The following is a 14,127-nucleotide window of genomic DNA, read 5'->3' as shown; positions in this document are numbered from 1 at the left end:
TTTAACTCTTAAAAACCAAGACCATGGTTTCCACATGTTAACATTTTAATAATTTTTGATCAGTTACAGCTGATACAATCTGACAAGCATGCTGACTGACGTATTTCCACTAATGAAACCACAGGGGACCTTTTTTTTTTGAAGTGCCACCAAAAATAAATATGCAATGAGCTGTTATGATGTCAAACGTTTTCCTTCTTTCCAAATGAAAGTTCTTAGTTAAGAGCAAGGTTCTTGGAATGAAAAAAATGATGGAGCATCGAAAACAAGGAGCTTACGAAGCAATAATGTGTGTAGTCAGGGACATGGATGTAACAGCAAAGTCGAGCCCCTGAGAATAATAAAGCCTTCATGAAAATCAACTTTTAGGAGAGTACAAGGAGCCTTTTCCTTCCACTGCATTGAGCCATTTCATCAATACTGGTGGGGAGATGGGCCGACTGTAGTGACACCGCGGCAGCCATCTGGCTACCTATCTCACTGCCTTCACTGCACTGAGGATGGATGTGCCTTAGTCCTCCCACTCCTTCTGTCAGGTGAATGGGCTCGTCGGGACTGATGGGACTCTGCAGATACATGGTTCCTGCACAGCTCCTCCCCAGCCCCCACCCCCGGCCCCCCCAGTCGATGACCTTTCCAATCTTCAAGACGATCTCAGCCAGCCTGTCCTTCATGTATAGCACAGGTAAGGCTTCGAGCACAGCATAGGTTAAGGCTCTGAGAAGCACAATCCCCCACTCCACTTCCCACACAACTGCGCACTTCCAAAGGGCATTGTTGGCAAAGCATGTCTTACATTTATTCTAATCCTTTAATGAACAGGGATACAGAACCAATCTGGTCACTCTCCCTTTGGCAATTTTTTTGCATTATGGTCCCAACCACCTTCTCCACAAGCCATGTGGCGTGGATGGGTAAATGAATGGCTGATATTATGTGGCTCTGACTACGTAGTAAGCCTGGGGTGCCCACTTATCTCTGAGGTCCTGGAGTGCAAAACTGCAGGGTCCAGGGGAAGGTCAGTCTTCACACACAAGAGTAGAAAGCCTATCTCATCTTTTCTCTTTTAACAGGAGACAGCAGGCCAATGCAGAACCACCATGCGTAAAGATAAAACAAAACCTCACTGTCACTGAGCCGATTCCAACTCTGGGCGAGCTTGGTGAGGACAGAGTAGAAATGCTCTTGGTGCTTGGGAAGCTGTAAAATCTTTATGAAAGTAGAAAGGCTCGTGTTTTATTTTTACTATGGAGCAATTAGGAGATTAGATTCCAACTGCTGATCTTGTGGAATCAATAATGGCAACAGCAAACGACATTAATGAGTACATAAGCCACCAATAGAAGCACTGCTAACATTCTGGTGTGTTTCCATTCAGATCTTCTCATCACGACACAACTATCGACTAACATCTTAACCACACCGCCCCCAACAACCTACAACTTTTACTCAGAAATACATGACCCAAAACAATAGAAATTTATTTTTTAGTGACAACAATTCCAATGTACAGAGACTATACATTATTCATAGTACCAAAATTTAACTATTTTCAATTGTTTTCTACTGTAAGCATAGCAAACCTCAAACACCAATAATTTTTTAAATACATTTCTACATTTTTTGGCCTGTTTTTCTTCACAAATAACTAGCTAGATGTAGACCCATTCAAAGAAATGTTCTCATAGGTGGATGGGTTTTATATTTATTACCTATTTTTATACTCAGATTATATTCTAGGTGCTGTGTTCTCTCTTTTTGATTGTGCGAAGTCCCTAGAGCAGTGAGCGGTTCTCAACCTTCCTAAGGCCGTGACCCTTTCACACAGCTCCTCAGGCTGTGGTGACCCCCACCATCACATTATTTTCGTTACTTCCTAACTATGATTTTGGTAGTGTTATGAATTGTCATGTAAATATCTAATATGTGGGATTATTTTCATTGTATGTTCATTGCAAATTGAACATAATTAAAGCACAGTGATCAATCACAAAAACAATATGTAATCATATATTGTCAGATATTTATTTCTAACTACAAATAAATGAAATGTCATCTCGAAGCATGTTGTAACATGGGTAACAGTCTTCACGCCAGATACTTGTAGGTGGGTGTATCTGCATGTGGGCAGACCCGCCTGGCGATGGATAGAGGAGCAGTGTCTCAGTTCCTAACACCACTGGAAACATGTGTTTTCTGATGGTCTTAGGTGACCCCTGTGAAAGGGTCGTTTGACACGCTCCCCCTCCCCCCCAGCAAGGTTCAGAACTGCTGCGGTATAGAAAGGATACTGACCCTTTGTAAAAAATATTAATTTTGGGGGACTGTTTTAATTTTAGTCTAATTTTGTTGTACGTTTGATAAAATAATTTCCTTTATTTTCTGTCGTAATACAAATCTTTCATTTATATGCCTGGCACAATCTTTTTAACCAGAGCTAACAATATATTTAAAATACAACCGTATTTTCCCTCAAACTACATGCTTTCATATGTGACATTAAGAACATGCTATAGTGTACAGCAGTGACTAATTTATTCCTCCTACCTCAAAAAACAACCTCTCCCCAGCATATTTAAAAATTACACAATTTTCATTTCCCCATTGATTTGAAACATCACACTTATCTAAGAGAGTCTTACTTGAACTAGCTCTATTCTGGGGTGTGGTTTTTGCCCACTTACTCGCCTAATGTGGCATAAATATGTCACACTTTTTAGTAAAATGGTTCAGGGTAATTCCAGTTATTTTCTCTTCCCCCCGTACTTTGGTTGTTCTAGCATCCTTTTCCTTTTCAAGGAAGAGAATCACCTGCCACTATCAGGAATAACTATTAGGATTTTTTTATTGGGGTGCATTTAATTAATGAGTAATCTGAGAATAATCATTCGGTCTTCATTTATATCCATCTTCCCCCAAGAGTCACTTTTCAAAATAGGCTTCATCTTTAGTTTTCTCAAATGGGTTTACTACTCTGAGTAGGACATATTCCTCCTTTCATAAAGGACTAAGTCAACCAGTATTGCTACCAAAAAAATCGAGAAGACGCTGTTGTTTCTTGAAGGATTCTCCATCTGAAGAATTCTGCACTCATGGATTTATATCACATCAAAACATCACGTTTGGGTCCTTGAAGGACTCAATCTTCCTCTGAAATGTTCTTGGGGGACAAAAAGTCTGAAAAGCAAGGGAAGGTGCATGGCATAACAAAGTCCTCGCCTACAATCCTGCTTTCATAGAAGAATGAACAAGTGCACTGTCCAGGTGGAAATGTTCCTCAGCCCAAACTCGATGCCCTTATTCTTACTATGAAGTTTTCAATTTTGTTAAAAAAAAACAACAAGAAAAAACAAACACTTTCTCACACCAAGCTTGTGATTTATTGTTCAAGATCTTTAAAGACCTATTAAGATTATTTGCCGTAACCTTCTGAGCTGACCTCTCTGTCTTGAATTTAACTGGCCCGACAGACCCTCAGAGAAGGCACTGTTCAATTATATATATATGCATTTATAGCAGCACCCTGAAGAGACAAAGTCAGGTGTATTACTGAAAAGAATGTGTCTGTAGGGATCCAATGACCACAGAGACATGTTGACACGTTTTGTTTGGAATAAGGCTCTGTGCGCATGAACTAGAGCCTTATCAGCAAGACTTCCCCACTTACCTTGTAAGAAATCGGTCTTGCCTTAATACTACAAATTATAATTACTAACTTCATACTAGAAATTCATCTTATTGCTCTTAGAAAAGTAAGTTATTACTACGAGTGTTTTCCATTCTTTTCTTACCTTTTCATGCCCATTCTTTTAATTTACAAATGATTTAATCAACTTTGAAAATCAAGATTATTACAAAGAAAACAATATGACAACCAAGACATAAGCCTATATACCACACACATTTAAAAGTATAATTTTTCATAGGAAACACAGGATCTCAAAAAAAAAAAAAGAAAAAAAAAGAAATACAGGATCTCTCTTCCTTTGAAACTTTAAAAATACTTCTCAGTAATAATCTGATCTACCTGTTCCACAAAGGATATCAAGCAGATTCTTTCATCCGTGTAGTTGTAGGTGCTTTAAGTTTGTATACATACATTCTATCCAGTCATTTCAAACTGTATTCAACTCTCATCACTGGAAGTTGTCCAGATGACAATTTACACTCTCCTAGGTATCTTACCAGATCATTTATAAATAACAAAGGTTATTCTTCCGACCTCCTCTCCCCACCTTAAATATTTAGTAACTTTAGTTTCTACACAAGTAGCGTTTTGGAAAGTTTCAGATTTTAATGTATTCTAATATGTGACTACTATCTGTTAATGTTTCAGGCACATTTGGCAAGAGAATTTCCTGTAGAACAACACAGTAGTAGTAATTTTTATTGTGGGTCTGATAGCATGTTGAACGCATTGATTATTTGATACACATTTTCAGTTTCATAAGTACTATGTTATGAACTAAAAGGCTGGCAGTTTGAACTCATGCCAGTGGTTCCAGTGGAGCCCTGGTGGCATCACGGGCCACGCACTGAGCTGGCTAACGACAAGGTGAGCGGTCTGGACTCACCAGCCGCTCCAAGAGAAAAAGAGGCGACTGTCACTTCTGTACAGATTTACAGTCTTGGAAACCCACGGGGGCAGCTCTACTCTTGTCCTGTAGGCCTACTAAGGACTAGAGTAAAGTCTTGTATTCATGTGCTTTACCTAAGATGAGAGGGAAGTACTGAGATCTGATTAACACACAGAAATCCTCTTGCCAATTTTAAATATACGTTATCATTTACCTTCTGTACTGGGATTACATTATTGTGCAGTTACAATGTGATAGTTTGAGATATAATCCAATACAGAGATAAAAGAATGTCAATAATTAAAAAAAATGGTAGTAGCCCACATCAAAGGACAAAAAAAAAACTTACCCAAAATTTAATATAAAGAAATAGGACTACATAAAATAAATAAAAAGAAAAAATAAACATGACTAATATACATGTACTTAATTATGTATAAACCAGAAAGTAATTTAAATACAAGAAGTATTTACTCGACAAACCAATGAATAGAAACAATGAGGTGGGATTTACGAGACTCAAACACCATGCTGTGGTCTTACATGAGCTTTAGTTTCTAATTTATTTTGGCAGTTTGTTTCAGTTGCAAAAACGGCTCTATTAAAAAGATTTATCAAAATAAGTTGGCATCAGAAGTTAATGCACTGGTGCAATCAATCACAATCGAATGAAAACGTCTGCTATATTCGCCATCAGAGGAATGGACCAAATGAGTTTTCAAGGCCATGAAGACTTTAAATTGGATTACAGCTACATCTTCTAAAAAAAACTTTACAGTACTGTGTAAAGCCCTTTTGCGCAAACAAAAACAAAAAACCATTTGGTAATAAAATTCTTTACTGCATTCGTTCATGGCCCCTTCAACCAAGCCCTCACCACCTCAATCACCTAGAACTGTAGGGTTCTCCTGTGGGTATTAAGGGTTCCACCACTTTGTTGCCTTTTTCTCTTATAAATATGGACATAGATTTCCTAACTTACTACTTTAAATGTATCTAACCTGTTCATAACCATTTCTGCTGTTATCTGTACACTGTCTAGTTCCTTCTTTGTCGTCCTGGGAAAACTGATCCCTGACTGGAGATCTCCTCCTCTGTAAAGACAGATGTAAAGTAACTATTTAGAGAACAATACGATTTATTTTGGGTATCAGACTTTTAAGCACTCATATGGAAAAGTTTCATGTCTTGAAATGATCACTGGTCACGAGCCAGAACGGTCTTACACGCGTACCTGCGCTGTCTCTGCAGATGCCTGCAGAGCTACTGTCCTCGTTCCTTTGGTACAGCTGCTGGGTCCTCGTCTCTCGGGGCACAGATGTAGTCTGAGTCATTCCTTCTTCCAGCGCTTGCTTCATCCAGCGCTACACGGGAAAAGAAACCAGGAACTATCAATGATGATGGAAAGTATTGAATATGCCAATTTTAAATGCATTAACCATTAACACATCAAGAGGTGAGAGCTGCAACCCAACACTCATTCAGTTCCACAATCAAATGTTTTATGCCTGTGTTTCAGCATACTAGAATCCTGCCCTATCAACTCCTAATACTGGGAAAAATCCAGAAAATTGGGATCACCAAAAGGTCAAAACCAATAAAATGTGGTGACTGTTCAACGTTCCATGTAACTTAAGATGGGAAAGAGATGAGGAAGACGGATTCTGATCATGTAGGTGATGCAATTGGGACAGAAGACAAATGCCTGGAAGGAAGATAAAGGCCTTTCAAGAACTGTCTGCCTGAGCTAGGGATTCCTGAATGGACAACAGAAAAGATTCGGATGAGAACCACTAGCTCTTCACCATAGGACCCAAAGGTTGCTACAAAGTCTAGCTGCAAATGAAATAGTCTGTGGAACCGTTTCCCTCATTACACAACCGACCGAGTTAAAACATGCGCGAAGAATGCAGGCCACCAAAAAGACCTTCTGCCGAATCAAAAGGGCAAAGCAAAAAAGACGTGCTCCAACTGATTACATATTTCTGTAGTGAATATCGAAACCTACGTCAACAAGAAATAAACTTAGATCAGAGAGCAAGACTTCAAAGATCATAATAAAATTACTCATCCTGTGGAAGAGAGAAAATGTCTTACCTGTAATTGTGTTCTCTTAAGATACACAGTTGTAGGTTCTCACCACTCTGTGGTTCTCCTGCCCTGACATAAGACAGATCGAATTTTGATAAACATCAATTTCTGAGTCAGACCCTCCCCCAAATAGGAAGAGCAAAGGGTAATTATAATTTACATATTTAGGAATACGTATTACAGGTAAGCAAGTCTTCTCCTCACCAAAGAGCACATGTATCAGATTTCCCCTTAGAAACCTTATGAATGAACTAATCGAGGTGAAGGAACAACTCAGAAGGGCAGGTGAGAATGGTCGGGCAGCTCGAAGAATATGGCCACTATCACTAAACTGCACATTACTGTTGAATCTGCGCATGCTTTATGATGCCTATTTCTCAACAAGTACAACTTACAGTAAAGAATAATAAACAAGGACAAATTGGCCAGAAACATTTTACACCATGTAAATGACAGTGATCTGTCCAATAAAAGGGGTGGGGGAGGGGAAACTTGGGCCACCAGAGTGAATGAATCTATGAGAGATAGCCAGCATCATCCGAATGACTCCGATGTTTTAGGATATGACCAAGTCTCTGAAAAGTTAAAACAAGAACTCTCTTATGTACTGAATATTGATGTGAATATGAATTATTAGAATCACAGAGCCTCACAACCTCGAAGATCACCTTTACAACGCACTCATTTTATAGATGGGATAAAATAGACCCAGGAAGAATGAAAACCCTTTGGAGACACCTTTAGTACAAGTTTTTCTTTCCAAAGCAGATGGCAGGACTCCCTTGGGATCACTGCACTGTGCTCTGAGAGAAGTGAGTTTCTTTTATTTCCAGTGTTAAGTTGATGTACCCATAAAATAATTTATATTCTGGATCTGATGACTACAAAAGGGAGCACAAAACTAGGAGAGAGGCATTCTAAGGAATAAGGTGCTTCTATGGTTAGCTGGTGTAAAGCCTAACACAGCACACAGAGTGTTAAACCCACTCACCATAGCCCTGCAATGTTTCCACAATATTCCAGGACTCATAAAAAGAAACAAACCCATGTACCCACCCTTGTGTGTATTTAGCATGTTCCAATCACACCTATGAACTTTAGGCCCCATCCCCTAATCTCTTCTATGTTGTCCCCGTTTCCTGCCTACTGTTGTTAAAGTCATAAAAACATTTCTCGCCCCTGTGAAACTGTATCAAGCTCAAGAGTTTTAGGAGGCTCAGAGGGTGAGAGAAGTATGTTTAAAGGTTTCATTGTTATGAGGATTAAAAAAAGCAAGCAAGCATGTTTTATTTTAAAATCCAAAGGACCTGGATTGAAACCTGGCTGTTCCTTTGTAGCTGTCTCAATCTAACAAGTTACCTAACCTTATCAATACCCATGATCACTTCAGAGGGGTCATGAAAGTTAAATGAGGCACCATCTATAAAGAAAACGTGTAGCACAATACTAGTCACATAGTAAATGTTCAACGAGGACTTAAAGGAATTTCAATGACATGAAGGGAGATACACATATGAATAGCTCACCAGTGTATACAATGGGACACAATGCATTGCTCCTGCATCAGGCAGATTGGTTTCCTAAATAATCTAGTAGATCAAATGTCCCACACACTTACTAATGTCTACAAGGTGAATTTAGGACAAGGTGGGACATAACTGAGACTTCTTGGCTATGCAATCACACTTTCTGCGAACACTGTGAAGTCTCTTGTAAATCAAATTTCTGTCAAGTTATTTTTTGATTCTGCTTATATATTACCATGGGGTACAAATCCAGAGACAACCTTAATTTTCCGTGTATGGTTTACACTTATGAGGTCTTTTACATCCTCAAATCAGGTAAGAATCAGTGGGCTTATTGGGAATGCTGTAACTGCTCTAACTAATCCCAAGAAGGTGCTTTTCCCATCTAGCTACATAATTTATATTGAGGGGCTTTCAGGATTTTGGGAAAACAATTTGTTCAATCAAGAGAATTCTTAGGTCCAACTCCATACATGCATACCTTTGAATCAGTTAAAAAAACAAACATACAAAAATACCCAAACAAAACAAAACAACCCCCCCCCCCCCATCTCCCATATTCCTAGCCAATATAAAGCTGTTTAATATCCCTGGCTTAATTTCCAGTTAAAAGACCAAATTTCATTAATTTTGCCCCTCATTACAAGCTAATCTTAATGTTTACAGCAAATATTAAAGCAGTGATTTAAACTTAAATCAGGTCCAAATGTTTTAAAAAAAATTAATGATCTTCCTACACAAGGTACGTTGTTTATGTAACTTGAACTCTCCCTTGAAAGTGTCATTACACATTTACTGATCTAACAAGTTTAGAGCTAAATGGGATTGATATCTGCTGCCAGTGGACATACAAAGATAAGCTGTAGATATATACAAGTTCACAGCCAGGTAAGAAGAGCTGTAAGAAAGGGATTCTCCATCATATTCAACTGGTATAAATGCACATTTTTGGGTTTTCCAGGTCAATACTACTTGGTAAAGTTGGGAACAAAAATATTGTGCTGCCGTTATCAGAACTATCTATGAAAGCATTTTATTATTATTTTTTTGTTTTTTGAAAGCATTTTAAGAGGCTAGTCTGTTTTATTTATTTATCACCAGACTTCACTATTCTGTATGAAATAACTGTTTACCGTTCTTACAAGGCCCAAATAATTAAGACCTAAAAAATCGAGTTCTCCAATCTAGCCAAAGACAAAAGGAAAAGGCTTATTTCATATACACATCTATTAGACCACCTTTCAGCTTGCTCCTCCCTCCTTTACACTCAAGATTGTATCCCATCCTAATTTTTCCATATCAGCTGCACAATAGTGAAAATATTACTACTGTTAATTCTTAAGAGACAGAACAATGCTAAAACTAGTTCTGAGTTTTCCATGCCATACCAGAGTTAATACAGCTCGCTATTACTAATGAAGGTTAATCATAGTGCTTATTGTAAGTCAGACTACCTTTTCTTCCTCCTAAGATCCCAGAGAGCTTGTCAATAAATTTTAAAAAAAGAAAAAAAAGATCCCAGTTAGCCTAACTAACTTGATAGAACAAAGCATGCTCAAAAACCTAACCCCGAAGCAAATTTCCAATAGAAAATAGCCTGTGAGAAACTTTATAGTATTACTACCCATCTGAAGAAAATGTGTCACTGTTCCCATTTCCATCACTTATCTATACACACCCTTGGGGAGGATCCCCCAAACCAACCAAGGTAAGCGAATCAGATACTTAGCTAAGATGTGCTGTTAGTTCGGAAGACTCTTCAATGTGTGCTGCTCGGGCAGCAACAGTGCCTTTCCCTTTTGCACAGATCCACGTTTCCCTCCTCCCTCCTTGGCCCACCCCATTCTGGCTCGTTTTCAACCCCTTCCCACCACAGAGAAAGTTCTTTCTTTCTGCGGGTAGAGAGAACAGCTTGTTTGGACGAGCCAGGGAGGACCTGCCTGGAGTTGGAGACTTCATCACCTCAAATAATCTACAAGCAGCACCCTCATGTACGTGATGCCAGTGGAGGAGGGCAATGGCAGACACTGAGGAAGGCAGCCTCTGTCCAGATCTGAGGATAAGAGAAGAGGGTGTTCCAGGGGACAGAACTTTCCTCAGGGGAGACCCAATGAAAAGCTGTCCTAAGCTTCTAGAAACAAGGGAATGACATTACACATTCCTGAGAGCCCCCTTTGGAAAATATGCACAGCTTCTGGAACTAACAAAGAGCATTCGGTAAACCACCGCCAAACCCTACTGCAACTAAATCCAATTACAATTAGATTTTCCCTCAAATCTACTTCAAGTAATACTGATTAATTCAAAACACAATCCAGTCATTTTAAATGCATGCAAAACTGCTTGAGAACCTGGGGCCCAATCTCATGGAATAGTTGCAAATGGACATTTAAACCAATAGCACAAGAGGACACACAGCTACCCTACCTAGTCCCCAACTTGTGCACACTCACTCAATAACCTCAAGGGCACTCCGAAAACACAACTATGAATACTCACAAAAGTGAGCACCTAGAATGACAGCACCTGACGCCACTGACTTCTAGACACTGGTCAAACAACTGCCTTCCTTCTGGAGAACTCACACGGATAGGCAGGGGCTATCTAGAGATTGTATTAGACAGGTCAGGATTATGGGCATCCTGAGTGAAACAAACACAAACACAAACAGACACATACCTTCTTACAGGAGCTGAATGTGCCATCAGGCAGAAGGGGCCGTCGGCGCCTCTCAGGATTAAAGGGTGAACCAAAGCGAATGTAGTGTTTGGGAGTGGTGCAAATTAACGGGGAATGGATCAGACCAGGTAACATATTCAAAGTTGTTGCCAGTACAGTTGGGTCCGTGGTAATACGTAAAGGGCACTCAACAGGGCATTCTTGCTTCTCTGCTTTGTCATTCAGCCATTCTGTAACTAGATACTACAGTAAAAAAAGGTATCGTTAGTCGATGATACAGATGTAGAAGCCAGAGGGAGCAACAGAGGTCACAGAGGCAAACTTGACCAGAACAAAGGTATCTCCCCTCTTCACTCCATCCCCATTCAGAGAGAAATACTTTAGCTATCAGTGATACTGTCTGCTTTAAAAGTAACAGAAAAAGTGGGGAGGGTGGTTTTAGCCCTCTGCACCACAGCCTCTGGTCTAGAATTTTCTAATACTAAGGCACCTCCATCTTACAAAGGGGGTCATAGGTCCTAACATTTTCTCAGGACACATCCCATGCCAGACCAGCCTTATGAAAACCTGACTTACCTTTTTGGTTTTAGGGTACTTCGATGCTGCACGGTTGACATGGGATCCAGGAACTGATACCACTACTGGGTCAGACCCTAGTAATTGTCGATTCTCTCCGAAATTGTCTACATTTCCAACTTCAGCAGGAGTTACCAAGCTACTATTTCCTCCGTCTTCCAAGGCGTTTTGTGACAGCTCCGCCTGCTGTGCAATGGCCTGCTTCTGGCGCTTCAGTCTTTGGGCTGAACTGGTCCTGTATCGAGAAATGCGACTCTTCGGTCGGGGCCTAGAAGGCTTTGCTGGAGGTGGTTTAGGGACTGGCTTTTCTGCAGCAACATCCTGTAACAATCGTAGGAGAATCAAGAGCTTACCAGAAATTTCTTACTAGCCAACAATCTATCCAACTGATTATTCACCATAAGCACCCTAAAGTATCTGTAGGTGAAAAGAGTGGGGATTTGGAAACGCTTATTTAAAATGTATTCCTTAAAAATAGAAACTCATACAATGAACTAGATACAAGGCTTAGGAAGATGCCTGGGTTAGGTATATCTGTTTCTAATACACATTCATAAAACTGGCCACAGTCGGCTGTAGGCAGCTACTAACTTTAGGGCTCCTAGCAAGGAAGAGATGAAACTGGCCACAGCCGGCTGTAGGCAGCTACTAACTTTAGGGCTCCTAGCAAGGAAGAGAACTCAGGAAAGGAGCTGATTTGTTCTCCCTCCCCAGAGTCTGAGGAAGGCGTGGATTCATGGCTGTGTGAAGTAGAGATGATCTCAACATATTTGGTGAACCCCATGAAAGGCTGGGCAGTTAACTGCTACACAGAAGGTCCAATGGAGAAAGCAAACGGTTTCTAAGCCCTCACCAATAGTTTATTCATAAGAAACAGTATAAAGTTAGTTCCATTCTAGTCTAAAAGTTTCTAGGCAATTAAATTTAACAGTTACTCATCTGAGTCTTTCAAATCATTGGAAGAAAATGGCTTTAATGTACATGATTTTACTTACTGTGTTAAGAGACAGGGCTCAAAATACCCACCTTAACTGTTCTCGAAAGTAGGAAATTAACATTAGCCAGGAAAAAAAAAAAAAAAAAGAAGGATGTCTAAGCCCTTTCATCACTTACGCCTGCTTGGGAAGACCTCCGAGTGTTCACACCAACACTCTGTGGGGTGCTTGTGATGGTAACATTTGAAACAGGGTTGCTAACTTCAGGTTCAGGGGTTTCCACTTTTGTCTCCTCTGTCACAGGAGTCTCTGTGGTGGTGGTAGTAATCTCTGTGTCACAGTTGCTTTGCTCCAAAGGCTGATCCCGCCGTTTCTTCCTTTTCTCTAGGTTTTCAAAAGCATGCATGATGGCTTCAACCTTCCTATCTTCCCGTGTCTAGAAAGAAATAGTATGAGCTATGGACCTCCTCAAGGAGCTTTGGTGAAGCAGTTATGGATTCAGATACTAACCAAAAAGGTCTGTGGTTCAAACCCATTCAGTGGCTCCACAGGGCAAGACTAGAGGCAGACTTTTCTGACTCAACAGCACCAGCCCAGAAACAGAAAGACTAACGTGGATACAAGGAAGCCTCAACTAGGAGAGATGAGGACCACTTTTTAAGTATAAGCAATGAAAACATATGGATGACACTTATGTCCTAGAAAACTTATGAATAAAAGCATTTCATTTAGACAATAAAGGGCAATAAGGTTAAAACTCATCTTTTAGAAATAAGTCAGGTATTTGAAAACATTTAAAATAAAAGTAGCCATCAAAACAAAATTTTCCACTACATTTTCAAAGTTAAAAAAAATAGCCAAGTACATTTTCCTTGAACTTCATCCTAAAATGTTTATTCAAGGACAGAAATAAACATGATTGGTTTCAGCATAAAAGAATTTTTAAATATGTAAAAATTGACACAAACCATTCAAAGCAAATTAAATAAAATACTGTTCAATAGTCTTTTTGGAAATCAGATTGTTATGTATGTAGGATTCTTACGGGATTTCTCATGAAGATTATCTTTAGATAATAATCAGTAGACAACTACTGTCTGTATGTATGGAAAAACAAGACAATATAATGAATTCGACATCCTAAAAAAGCCACAGGTGGACAGCATTTCATTACGGAAATGAGAGGACACATCTCTGGAGACTAGAAGGGGCTTCACCTGCCGTCGCCCTCATTACCACGTAGTTGATTTCAACAGCAGAGCAAAACGGCCACACAGGCTTATCTGCGCTGTGCATCTTTACAGAACACACTGCTCCCTCCCGATCTTTTCCCTGCACAGCAGCGGGTGGGTTTCAAACCACTGGCCCCTTGGTCAGCAACAGAGTGGGTAACTAGTGCGCCATGAGGGCAGGGATTAACAGTAGCACCAGAAGATGAGGAGGTACCTACCCTCCTATGAGCTGAATTCTCCTGATCATCAAGGACCTCTTCTTTCTCTTCTTCTGGTTGTTCTTCTAGATTGTCTATTTCCTTAAAAGCAGAGATAATATTTAGCTGCATTCTTAAACTCTAATGAAAAAACAATTTGCATTAAAAAATAACCTGGGTAGTAAAATGCTTTAGAAACAATTTCCAGTGCTTCAAACAAAAACAAGTAATGCCCATTCTCTGGGCTGAAACCTGGGAAACCAAGAGAATGAACAACATGAAACAGGCTGCCCACGCGTGACGGATGTCTGTTC

The 14,127-nt window shown here is 39.8% G+C and overlaps 1 protein-coding gene across 11 annotated transcripts in view; it reads right to left on the bottom strand.

Moving 5' to 3' along the window:
- Positions 1–14,127, bottom strand: part of SETD5 (SET domain containing 5) — a 79,428-nt gene that overhangs the window by 14,962 nt on the left and 50,339 nt on the right. For all 11 annotated transcript variants that reach the window (XM_045289949.1, XM_045289953.1, XM_004702260.3 and 8 more), the window contains 5 exons: positions 13,835–13,915; positions 12,563–12,820; positions 11,450–11,770; positions 10,874–11,116; positions 5,812–5,941 (listed from right to left, as the gene is read on the bottom strand). In XM_045289949.1, coding sequence (XP_045145884.1) covers positions 5,812–5,941; positions 10,874–11,116; positions 11,450–11,770; positions 12,563–12,820; positions 13,835–13,915 — 1,033 coding nt within the window. The remainder of the gene's footprint in view (positions 1–5,811; positions 5,942–10,873; positions 11,117–11,449; positions 11,771–12,562; positions 12,821–13,834; positions 13,916–14,127) is intronic.

Source organism: Echinops telfairi, unplaced genomic scaffold (assembly GCF_000313985.2).
Source record: "Echinops telfairi isolate 266 unplaced genomic scaffold, ASM31398v2 ScPeMD7_31;HRSCAF=116, whole genome shotgun sequence".
In the NCBI taxonomy this organism is placed as follows: Eukaryota; Metazoa; Chordata; class Mammalia; order Afrosoricida; family Tenrecidae; genus Echinops; species Echinops telfairi.
This window is presented reverse-complemented; position numbering and strand designations above follow the sequence as displayed.